Source organism: Ascaphus truei, unplaced genomic scaffold (genome assembly GCF_040206685.1).
Source record: "Ascaphus truei isolate aAscTru1 unplaced genomic scaffold, aAscTru1.hap1 HAP1_SCAFFOLD_481, whole genome shotgun sequence".
Classification (NCBI taxonomy): Eukaryota; Metazoa; Chordata; class Amphibia; order Anura; family Ascaphidae; genus Ascaphus; species Ascaphus truei.
Genome location: NW_027456812.1, coordinates 173,698 through 186,701, shown reverse-complemented (window position 1 = coordinate 186,701; position 13,004 = coordinate 173,698). Strand labels below are relative to the sequence as shown.

At 42.8% G+C, this 13,004-nt stretch overlaps 1 protein-coding gene and 1 long non-coding RNA gene across 2 annotated transcripts in view; one reads left to right on the top strand and one right to left on the bottom strand.

Moving 5' to 3' along the window:
* The window catches only part of LOC142484955 (cytochrome P450 2C20-like), a 102,078-nt gene extending 98,912 nt beyond the window's left edge, over window positions 1–3,166 (top strand). Inside the window, exon 9 of the mRNA XM_075584207.1 lies at window positions 2,213–3,166. Within this exon, the coding sequence (XP_075440322.1) occupies window positions 2,213–2,397 (185 nt within the window). The 3' untranslated portion in view covers window positions 2,398–3,166. The remainder of the gene's footprint in view (window positions 1–2,212) is intronic.
* The window catches only part of LOC142484958 (uncharacterized), a 49,799-nt gene that overhangs the window by 11,080 nt on the left and 25,715 nt on the right, over window positions 1–13,004 (bottom strand). Inside the window, exon 2 of the long non-coding RNA XR_012798315.1 lies at window positions 906–970. This is a non-coding gene — a long non-coding RNA (uncharacterized LOC142484958). The remainder of the gene's footprint in view (window positions 1–905; window positions 971–13,004) is intronic.

Sequence of the window (13,004 nt, the reverse complement as noted above, 5' to 3'; positions counted from 1 at the left end):
GACTGGGTGGGTGGTTGACTTTGACTGGGTGACAGTGGGTGGGTGGGAGACGGTGGGTGACTTACCTTGACCGGGTGGTGGTTCCTGGCGGCAGACGGTTCCCTTCCTGGCACTGATATCCCTATGGCATCTGGCTGGGGCAGGAGGTGGGTTCAGGAAGTTGGCGGGGGGGGGGGCAAGAGTGGCAGGAGACCCGCGCCACGCTTCCCCTCCGTCCAGGAGTCATGCACGCGAGGGTGAGTGCAGGAGGGCCGCGCCGCGCTTCCCCTCCGTCCGGGAGCCGGTGCACGTGAGGGTGAGTGCAGGAGGCCCGTGCCACGCTTCCCCTCCTTTCCTCGTTGGGAGCGAGGGGGGAGGAGCCTGGCGTTTGCTGCTAAGCAGGAGGGCTGCGCCGCGCTTCCCCTCCATCCGGGAGCCGGTGCAGGGCGGCGCACGTGAGGGTGATGGTGCAGCTGGGGATGTTGCGGAGCGTCCGTGTTTGGGTGAGGTGGTGGGGGCAGGGGGGAGAGAGTGAGGGGCACCGGGGGAGGGGGGGTGTGGAAGGTGAGCTGAGGTCCGGCTGATGGGGGAGACTGAGGCCAAGCAAGGTCAAACCTCAACACCCAGAGTGTGTGTGTGTGTGTGTTGGTCAGAGGCACACGTGGTCACGATGTGAGGAGAGTGTGCGTGTTTGTCTCTTCTCCCTGCCTGGCTCCTCCTTGCCTGGCCCGCAGGCCAATGAGCTGTCCAGCAGACATACACACACAAACATTATTTGAGATATATATATATATATATATATATATATATATATATATATATATATATATATATATATATATATATATATATATATATATATATATACACACACACACACACACATCTTCATAAAGATCCATGTAGGGACCAAAATGCCTACCCACCTTTTGGTTTCACCATATAAACTCTTCAGTTGAATTGACAAGCCAGCATTCAGACAGGGGAGGACCTGCAAGGTAACAAAAACCTTCATTCGTATGCTTATTAGAATTCTGTATCCTATTATGAACGCCGTGTATTTTTGTGTAGTTGGAAAGCGGATAAGCCACCCAACCTTAGAAAGGGAAATCCTGATGTCTACTCAAAGCTCAGTTGAGGAGGATTTTTGTTTGATATTTCACTTAAAGTGTTGCAGTCCCCTGCTGGGACTAAGGCTAAGGCACCGCACCCTCAGTTAGCGCGCCCGCACTGCAGACAGGAGGCGCGCTGACAGGCACAGACCGCGATATGCGGTCTGTAGGGAGCCGTAGTGGGAGGGGCGTCAGTGGGAGGGGGGGGCGTGGTAAAACTTTGCCAGATCGTAGTGCCGTGGTGCCGTCCACCCCCCCACCACCACCCCCACACAACACATACACACAACACATACACACAACACATACACACAACACATACACACAACAGATACATATACACTCACACATTTTTCCCTGCAGCTCCTTCCCTGCTCCCCTTCCAAGCCGCCTCCCATCCATAGCTCCTCCCCTCCTCCCCATTGGCTGACTTGCGTACCACGTGACGCGTCAGCGCTGAAAAGCACAAGGAGGTTGTAGCTCCAGCAGGCTGACGCGTCTCAGTACGTAGTCGGCCCTGCCGGAAGGAGGCAGCGGGGGCAAGGACCATTCGGGTAAGGGTCTGGTGGCTCGTGGCCGCGTGCGCCGCCGGCCGCAGCGGGTTCGCAGCCTAATACATATGCAGAGACCTAAGTAATTCAATGTATATCAGTCAAAGTGTTGCAGTCCCACTGTTGGGACGAAAAAATAAGGCAGAAGCCTGAATAATCCAATAATGTGGTATGTGCCCTCTATGCGATTACCTAAAAGACTGTGTCATAAAGAGCCTGGATAGGCGGCAGAGCAACCAGTTTGAGACTTTGTCAGAATATATATACACACACAAAAAACACAAGGAGAGAAAATTGTAAACTTGACTATCTAGTGAATCTTTGCTTTTTGAAACTTATTTTCTGTGTGTACATACACATTTTAAACACCTCACTTTTTTCCATTTTCAATAACCATCTAATCCTCTACTCCCCCTCTATTTCCCCCCCCCCATGTCCATCTTGATGTCTCAATGCCCCTTCTCCATCAAAATGTCCTTTTGGCAAACCTGGCTTGCTGATCTGAGTATAAACTTTGTCTTCTGAACTGAGAAACAGAAACCAGGAGAGCTAATATATTGTGTCCCGCAGGAAAGAGGAGCTGCCTTGGAGAGGGTCTGGCCCGAATGGAACTTTTTCTCGTCCTAACCACTATACTGCAGAAGTTCAACTTGAAATCTGATGTGGATTCCAGTGACCTTGAAATCACCCCACAGCCTAAAACAAATGGTGCTGTGCCCAGGACGTATCAGCTCTATGTGGTTCCTCGCCAATGAAGCTTTGCCTTTGCTGTTTTATATCCGGCCAACGTGTCAAAAACAAGTTGTTCAAATAGGGGGTAGAGAGCACCACTGCTTTTCAATTTTAAACCAAGGAACAGCTACAGTACTTTAATTACTTCTACTTTTTCTATGAACAACCCCACAATACCACTACCTTTTTAATTTACAGCCCCAGACAACAACTATTTTTTATTTATAAACTAACTTACAGTGCTAAGGTATTTACAGTATTTTTAAAGGTGCAATCCCACATAGTCAGCCAGTTGAATTTCTTAGAAGCCTCTAGGTGTTTTCTTTATATTCTTTAACCTTATCCCAACCTGTCATCAGAGAACCGATAAAGATAAGGGGAGTTGGGACTTTGGCTGTACACACACTTGCTGAACACACACACACATCACACAAAATGAAGCAACCATAGGGAATCAATATCTCCCAGGTCTAACTTTTAAAAATACATTTAAAATACTTATAGCCGTCAGATTTGGGTAAAAAAAAAAAGTATCAATTACCCAGCTGAGACCCCTTAAACATGTCTCTGGAATTAGTTAACTTTGGTCCTAGGAAGGATTAGCCCTTTAAAGAGCTGTCTCTCTTTCTCTACCTGTAAATAAACCTGCTATTGAGAGCAAAACACATTGTGTTGAAGTTTAGTTGAAATTTGTAAAAACTTAAACCACTGGTTAAAACCAAAAAATATATTTTATAAATAAAATAAAAAAAACTGGTTACTTGGAAAATAATCACAAATATATAAAGTGCATTGGAAAGTCTTACTGTAATAATAAATTACGTCTCTTATCACTTTTACTGTGTCAGAGGTATGTTGTCTGTCATTGTTATTTGAGTCCTTAGTCCAATCTAGATTGCAAAATCGTAATCAGGTATTGGTACAAAGTTACCCAGTCTCCAAGTAGTTGAGTCTATTTTGTCATTGGAACAAATGCTAGGAGAGAATTGTGTCCCATTCCTCTGAGTTCTCCTGATCTCTTCTCCAGCACTTGGAAATTACTTCAAATCTTATAGAACAAGGGCTCCAGTGTCTATTTAACAATGTACTTCAAGCTACAATATGTTATAATAGGGGGAGGGGGGAGTCAGCAGGAGATAAGAAACACACGTAATATTGGGATGTGTTCACGTGTGATTATATATGTATGAATGCATTCATCTTAATAACAAAGCGTCCACCCCGCCTGGCTCACAATGTGTATCATATGCATAAACTAACTGCATTAACACACTTCTCACACAGTTGAAAGCAAAGAAAGTTAAAAGTTAAAGGCATTAATTGGTGTCGATATATATACACTAGAATGTAGCAAAAACATGATAAATAAAAAGGATGAACACATTTTTTATATGAAAATTAACTTGAAAAACACTTATTAATTTGGCCCAATCGACGCTGAAGTGGAGCCCTTCTTCTATTTCTATCAGCCAGTGGGGCAGTGATGTGTTCGCCTGAGGTCTGTAAAGGTTAAATAATCATGTACCAAGCAATTTTAAACAATTTCAATATCTCAAGCAAGAATTGATAAACATATATTTGTGTGCATGCATATATGCCAATATGTTTGTGTAAGATCATTGGAGAGGCCTTTATCCAGCAATAGATCGACAAAGGCTAAAGAGGATGACCGCTTGCCTCTTCTGCCCTCCCATGCCTGCTCCCACAATCTACTGCAGCAGGAAGTATTGGGAGGCTTGCCGGGCCAATGGTAGTGACTGGTTAAGCCCGCTCGCAGGATCCTGCTGGCTGTGTCCACTCCTCTGTCCAGATAAAAGTCCCCACCAGCTTTAAAACTCCCCTGTCCAGCTCACCAACAATCCACCGACTCACGGACACAACCCTGTAGTTTAAAATAATTAAGGCTGTAATTGTGTCCCCCTGATATTCTGTTGGCCCTGTGTTTCCCAACTGTGACTCCCCCCGTATACCCCTGTGCTCCCTATTTGTTATAACCCCCTGGCCACCAATGATTCTCCCTGTGCTCACCCTGATTCTCCTTTGTACCCCCTTGTGTGATTCCCCCCCATGACACCCAATGTTTCTCTCTGTGCCCCCTGTGTGATTCCCCATGTACCCCAATCATTCTCCATGTGCCGCTTTCTGTGATTCCCTGTGTACCCCTAATTTCCCCATACCTCCCATTTGTGCTAACCTCGTGCCCCCAATGATTCTCCCTGTCCCCACCTGATTCACCCCTGTACCCACCTTGTGTGATTCTCCCCTGTGCCTCCATTGTATCCGCCCCCCTGTGCCACACCCATATGATTTCTCCTCGAATTGTATGTCTTTATTTATATAGCACCAAAAGTGTACTCAGCGCTTCACAAAGAATACAGTACAGGGAATTATAATAATACAATAAGTGCAGCAAAATCAGACAATAAGAAAGGAAATCCCTGCCCCGAAGAGCTTACAATCTATGAGGTTTGATGGGAAACTTACAGAGACAGTAGATAAGGGAATATGTGCTGTAGATGGCAGTGCTTGGCAGCATGGGTGGTAGGAGTGACTGTGGGTGTGGGACAATAGCCATGTCTGCAGGCTATTGGGATGCTTGTTTTGTGGGGCAAGTTTTAAGGTTAGTCAGTATTACAATTAGAGGGTTAACACACTTTACAGGGGAAGAGATGGCAGGGAGGCATGGGTGAAATCAGGTGTGTATGTCTGGCTTAGGGGAGATCCCCAGCAGCAGGAAGGAGGTGTGGAAGGAGGGTGTGAATTGAGGATTTGTGTGGGTAAAGAAGTTGTAGGGAGAGAGGTGTATAAATAATGGTGCCATGGGGAAGTTGGAGAGAACAGATACGTTCACAAAGGAGTGAGGAAACAGTAAACAGCAAAAGCAGTAGGGAGGGCATAGTGAAATGCAGGAGGGGAGACTTCCCAGGTACTGGGGGATATAAAGAGTACAAAGAATCACAGCTTTTGGAAAGTTAATTTCTCACAGTTGCAGTACAAATATAAGAAAATGCTTTTATGCATCTTGTAATATCTTTAGCACCAGCAATTAGCTGGCGCCCAAATATTACAAGATATTAAAGTTTGATATGCTTATCACTGTTTAGTGAATAGCAGTTACTGGCAAAAAAAAGCGATTTGGGGCTTTTTTTGGCTTGTCGTACGACTTTTTTTCCCCAGTGTTAAAGGTCGTTAAAAAGCCTTTATAGTGCGATACTGCACTGTTATCACTTAGTGAATAGCAAAGTAGGCAATATCGCACTATATGAGCATTTAACGTGCTTTAAGACACTAACTGAAGTTTAGTGAATAGGCACCTTGGTGTAATCTGTTTCCTTCGAAAATGCAATCCCTCTTTAAGTAACGGTTTTACTTACTGTATTTGTATCTTTTGAAAAATGAATGTGTTGCTTTTCTCTAGAGACACTGAATGGAGCATACAGTATCAGCCACTGTAGCTTTACCTGTTTGACTAATGATTTAGGACAAAGGTGGTGATGAGGACGAGGACGGCCTTCATCCTGGCAGGAGTAAGAGCAACTTTTATTTACTTTTTGCTGGCTCGTTTTATTTTTAATGGACAAATGTACTATTATCCATATCTGGATAATAGTAATTTTGCCCTTACTGTACTGTATGTGTTGGTGTTGGGGGGGGGGTGCAGGAGTCTGGGGGTCTGTATCTGTATCTCTGGATGTAGGGGGTTCCCGAGGCTGACATCAATGCAGTTCAGCTCAGGAGACACCCTGCTCCCGTACTCTAGTATTAAAATTAATATTTAAACTGCATGATTGCCTGTAGGAGCCGTGCATGGAGACGCAGCGTCTCCGTTCAGCTCTTCCAGGCTGCAGTTTCAACAATCAGTTGCCGAGCGATGTCTCTGGGTTAGGTGTCTCCGGCGTACAGGTTGAGATTTGAAATCTCTGGGTTACTGCAGGGCCAGCTGGGATTTTTGGTGCAGGGACATGTGCAGGGAATCGGCTCTTTCCTTCTTTGGCGGCGGCAGAATCTCCCTTTGCATAACAAATTAACCTCTTTTTGGGGCCCCCTAGCGCTAATGAAGTCACTTCTACCATTGTGACGAAACGTGTAGGGTTATGCAATTAGAATTGTTCGAGTTTCGAAGAAAGAACACTCAGCATCTCCTGAGCCAAACAGGTACCGAGCACCACATGAGTGGGCTCCATGTGAATGGATATTCCAGGCAAAACATGACACCTTGCTTGCTCATTTGCATGTCATTTCCCAGAATCCCTTGCTGCGGTGGAAGCACTGTATGCTAGTGGATTATGGTTGAAAGGCAGGGTGGAAAACATGTCTAAGACATGTGAATGTGCTCACAAGTGATATTCTTTATTGGCTATATGCTAACGGTGGAGGTTTTTTATTGCTTTTTTCACCCACCATAACTTAAAATGTATATGATAAACCTACCCTGCCTAGAAATATTTCAAAGAAAGTGTAGCCCTGGGCTATTATTCTGTCCTCCACCTGCGCAGTAATCCCTGGTAAGGGCAGGTTTGCCAGGAGTAATTATGGGTTTTCCCCACACACATGCTGTGCAGTGACGCAGTGAAGATAGTGTCATCAGGCTATGTGTCCAATCGCAGTGACACAGGGGTGGTGTCTATTGTAACTACTTATTACATAGCATTTCCTGAATTTAGAGAGTTCCTCTCCCCTTTGAGAGAGGATAGTCTACCCGAGTAAGTTGCCAGGGCTCTGGCAGTCTTTGTTGCCCTCCCTCTGGGAGAGGTTGGAGACTATTCCTTTAACTCCACCAGGGAGTAAGAGAAGAGCTAGGACAGCTTCTAGGGCCCTGACTAGGGACTTCCCTCGGGTGACAACCCACTGATGTGCAGCTGAGTGACCTGGCTGCAAGATGGGCAGTCTGCCTGATGGAGAAATAAAGTATATCCTTGTTAGGACCAGTATGTCAGGCCAGAGTCTGCACTCATGTTAAGCTTCCATTTTGTCTGGTCATGACTAGTTGGGATTCTGTAGTCAGCCTTTGCTGAAATATAATTCATAAATGCACTCAGTTTCTGCTAAATTGCATTTCCTTTCTTTCTGGTCAGGATATTACTAGATACTTTTGTGAGGTCAATTTCCTGGTGTTTTAGTAGAATATAATAGAATGGTTCTCTGCAAGAAGCAAGAATAATGTAATAAAAGTTGCTAAGACTCAAGGTCTTTTTTGATAACAGACAATGAATAAGCTATGTATTCAGAACATTGCTTGTATTGAAAAGGGACACGTCTCAAAAGTCACGCCACTAATATGTCCTGCCCCTAAATCACGCCTCTAATCAAAGCTACGCCCAAGTCACACCTAGTATACGCCCAAGACACGCCTATGTTACGCCTCTAACCAATATCTTTTTTTTTTCTGTATAAAAATCATTACCCTATGAGTAATAAATTGAGACAAAGGATTTGAAACCTGGCGTGCGTTACGTTTCATTTTGTTCGTCTCCCAGGCCTGAAAAGTTCACCGAAGACCGGAGATAACAGTTGCAGGGCGTGAAAAACTTCTCCGGGGGAGTCTGCTGCAAACGGTGCAGAAGGTGTATCCAGTCACAAGGCTTCAGTTTTCTTTGCAGAGAATAGGTTCCTTTTGGTTCTGAAGCCAGGGGAAGGAAATAACAGATTTTCCTTCAGTTTGGCTTCAGTTTTGCTCTGCAGAGAATAGGTTCCTTTTGGTTCTGAAGCCAGGGGAGGAAATAACGGATTTTCCTTTCAGTTTTGGCGTCTAGAAGTGGGAAGTTCACAGAGGTTGTGAGTATATATGTTAATTTTTATATATGATGCTTCACCCCCTCTGGGAATTTAATAGACCTAAATTGTGACTGAAGAATTGGGATAGGCCCTTTTAAACAGAATTTTTGGTAAGAGTCCAGTAAATTCTGTGCACGACTAGACTGTTATCTCTGATCTAGCTGAACGACCATTGTATATTGTGTAAGTATAAATATTGCAATTATTTGTCATAATTTAGCTGTTTTTCTTTAAGCTACTAATGGGTGCTTGCATGAGTAAGAATGACTCTGGACGGAAGCCTAGGAATGTACAATTTTTAAATGCGAGTGTAAATCTGGTTGGATTCCTGAGGAATTTGTTGCTCAGACAGCTAGTCATTACCCGTTTGTCGAATATGCAGAAGGTTGTTATCGGCATGAAAATAAGGCAATGTATTTACAAGGCAGAGGGCAGAATAGACAGAGATCTTATGCTGGTCCCAGAAATCAATCAGGGAGAATAGCTCAGAATAATGGTGTATGTATTAATTGTGGTGGTTTTGGTCATTGGCAGAGAGTGTGCCACTATCAGGTAGAAGCAGGGAAGTGCTGCTTTGCCCGTGGGGGCTCAGAGTGAAAGTCTCTGTAAAAAAAAAACAAAAAAAACACTGCTACTTTATGTAAAGCTTGTTTGTAACCCTAATGAATTTTTTCCTGAATGATTTCTTGTGTGAAAGACACTGTGTGGTCATGCTGATTAACATCTGTACAAAAATATGAATATTAGTTGCTCATGATGAAATCTAAATTTTAAAAGGTTTTAAAAAGGTGTACACCGAATAAGGGAGAAATATCTCACAACGGAAGGGGAGTATATTCAGCTCGGTCCCTGGTTATAGTTTGAAAGGTTTATTCGTCCTGGCCAGGCGGATACTTTTTAAACCGGACACATTTCTTTTCGTTTGTGGTATTTCTATTTTAATAAAAGGAAGGGCACAGCCTCTCCCTTACAGTTTAAAGAATGCGAAGCATTCACATTAAAATTAACTAGCTGTGCTTAAGCAGTTTATTCATGAGTAAAAAAGTAATGTAGAACTGTCTTCTTTTCCGTAAAGCAGTAAGATAACACATTTCAATTTTATTTCTACAGGATTAAGATGTTTTTGTTTAAAATGCTGGTAAGAACTCATAAGCACTGTTTGAATTAATATATTGCATTATATATGTATATAACGCCATCAATGTACATAGCGCTTCAAAAGGAGGGAGTCCGTGGTGTGAGCAGAGTGTGGTGATATATGTCTTTAGCAGCATGGAGGTCAGTTATTTTAGTGAGAATTGTCTCCGTTAAATAAGCAGTGTAGAAGCCATACAAGACAGGTAGGGTCAAGCTTGCTGTTTATTTAGTCATGGTATAACTGTTGCATGTTTGAAGATATTTTGTTTAGTTTAAGAAAGGACATAGTTAAAACGGGATAGCAATTGTATTGATGGAAGTTTGCAGGAGTATGAGATTTCTTGCAGAAGGCATTCAGGGGAATGAATGAAGGAATATTGCATGCTCTTGTTGGCATAGATTTTGTGTTTATAAGTAATTTAAAATATTCCCGTTATTTAATTTTTGAAAGACCATACAAAATGCAGTTTTAGGACAGCGTGGAAAGCTTCATATTTAACATTAAACTAATGTTACAATCCCCTGCGTGAGGATTAATCCAGCAGTTAAAATGAATTAGACAGTGAAACCCATTGTCTGCTATCTGTACTTTTGAGGTTTCTGGCTGTTTTCCCAGAAAAAAATAAAATAAAAAAAAAAGCGCTTTGAAAATTATTATTTTTTTTTTTTCTTTTTAAAGTCACAGTGTCTTTTAAAGTTAATGCTGGCCGTGTGCTCAGCACCTTGCAAAGAGTTCAAAATTATTTGTCTATTTTAAAAGGAAATCTTTTGTTCAGGATTTCAGGATTTTTCTTATACTGTATTATAAATGCCACAGTTGTTAAAAGACCTACTGCAGGCTTTTTCTTTTAACACAAGCAGTAAATATTTTTATAGTCACTACACATACAAATCTATTTATCAGTTTAATTTTGCTATATATCAAAACAACCTGTTTTCATAACTATTTTTGTGTTTTTGTATTTTTGTTCACATATATAGATAATATATGAACAAAGGAGGGGAGATACATACATAGGTTATTGAAGGTCTCTCTGAAATCCCTATAGAGGGATTTGATATGAACTTGATATGTTGTAAATGATATACAATGCACAGCAGGTTCAGAATTTATTATAGCAATGTTAACTCCAAGAGCTGACAGGCCCCTGGTAAATAATAATACCTTTGCAGATGTCACAGCAAAGCAGGTAGCAAGCCGTCCCTATGTTGAGGGATATATGATATGTGCCAAATTTATAATTTTGTAAAAATGTATTTGTTTTTGGGTATGTCCTGGAAATAGAGTTAAAGGACAGGGGATATATAGTTGCATGGGTGAGCAGGGTATATATTATATACAAGGCATTTCACATTTTTAGCAGAATAGTTACAGTGGAGTGCTTGAGGTGAAAGCCAGGAGTGACTGTGGGTGTAGGACAATAGCCACGAGTGCAGGCTGTTGGGATGCTTGATTTGTGGGGCGAGTTTTAAGGTTAGTTAGTATTAAATGACTAAAAGGTTGACACCATTTGCATCAGAAAAAATGGCAGATGGCAGTTAGGTATGAATGAGAGTAAGGGCCTCATGCAGTAAGCGACGATTATGTGAAATCGGCAAGCTTACCGATTAGTCATGTTATTGGCGATTTTTCCTCTCCGTATGCAGTAAGTGCCGAATACATTCAAAATCAAGCCGAAAACATATCCGGCAACTCTCACGATGATTTGCCGATCACACACAGGTGTATCGGCGTGCGTGGCGGGGTGCTGTTACGTTCGCCAATCAAAAATCTTGCTGAATAAGGCGAAACAAGCATGTATTGGATAGCGCGCCATATTTAAAGGCAACGTGTACTGTTAATCATTCTCTGTGTTGTTGGGAGTGAGAGCGAGAGAGACGCACAGAGCTGGGTGATTTAAGATTTGCATATTGACTGAGAGACTTGTTGTGTATTGGGAGAGCTTTGTCCTTTGTTGTTTTGTTTACATCTTTGTCTTGTTTTATATGTGGAAGTGTTTCGTGTGATTGGCTGTACATTTGTTGTCTGTTTTTTGTGAGTGCTGTAAGTATGCCCGCAAAGCGTGGGAAGAGTGATGCTGGTGGGAGTGGGAGTGCTACTCGTGCGAGTACGCGTCGGAGTGAACGTACTGTTCAGGGGAGTGATGTTGCTAGGAGTGTGAGTGCTGTTGCTGGGAGTGCGAGTGCTGTTGCTGGGAGTGGGAGTGCTGTTGCTGCGAGTGGTGTTGCTGGGAGTGTGAGTGCTGTTGCTGGGAGTGGGAGTGCTGTTGCTGGGAGTGGGAGTGCTGTTGCTGGGAGTGGGAGTGCTGGTGCTAGGAGTGCGAGTGCTGTTGCTGGGAGTGGGAGTGCTGCTGGTGGCTCAGTTGCTGATGGGGTGTCTGGTGGTGGCGTGCTTGCTGGTGGCCAGCTTTTGGAGTCTCTTCCATTGGAAGAAGGAGAGTCCAGTCAGCACCAGGCAAGCTCTTAGCCTAAACCTGCTCGGAAGAAACGTGTGGAGAAGCCACGTAATCCTCGCTTCAATGACCAGGAAAATACAGCTCTTGTCACTGGGATTCTGGAGCACTATGACAGTATCTATGGACATTTAGTAGGTAAGTGTACCTTTCCATTTATTCTTCAAATACATGTGATCCTAGGTCATCTGAGTTTTGTTCATATGCAAATATGGGTACAGAATATCTTTCTATGTTAATTAGTGTGGAAACACAGCTTTTTATCATGCGTTACAAGGACAACTAAACACAGGCGTTCAATTTGCCATAACTGCATACAATATGAATGCAAGCTTGCTTACATGTATAGGTTTAGTAGTGAATGCTCATGTGCTTCACATATTACACCTAAAACAGCATGTTTGCTATCTCTTGGAACAGCTAGCAGTGTAGGAAACTGGTGCTTCTATTATTATTAATTTACCTCATATATTTTCTATGTTTTTCAAGGGCGGACAAGTTCATCAAGCAGAAAAGAAATGTGGGACACAATAGTCATTGGTGTCAATGCGTGTGGGAATCGTGTCAGGGACAAGTATCATTGTCGGAAAAGATTTGATGATATTAGGTCAAAATTGAAAAAGAAAATACAAGACCAACGCGTGCATGCTACTGGCACTGGAGGTGGGCCGACACCACAACGTCTGATATTAACTCCATTGGAGGAGCTGCTTCGGGCAAAATTACTTCCCGTCATCGTGGAGGGCTTGGCTGGTGACCGTGATATTGGAATTTATCCCTCACAATTTCCACCAGGTGAGAAATATTACTGTACTAGGCGTGTCGTTGCTTACAGTTATTTTGCATATTTCCGCTGCTTTTTATACTGTCTTCACAATATAAGCATACCTGCATCTATATATGTATATGTCTGATTCTGTATATATATATATCTCAAAATAGACATATATGTTGTAGTCCTACTAAAAGCAGTAACTAATATAGCACGTGCCATTGCGTGGTCATTTACATGTGAATTCCCAAAATGCATTGCTGCAGTGGAAGCAATTGATGGTGGGCGAAGATGGGGAACAACAGGGTAGTACATATGTGTAACACATGCTAATGAGAAATTATTACTAGCTACAGGTACAGAACATAAATATGTATAATATTATTGTGTATTTTATTTATTTTACTCCTACAAACACGACATTACTGCCTATTTTAAGCATGCATCAAATATATTGCATGCAACGGCCTACAAACATCACTTGCACTAACAC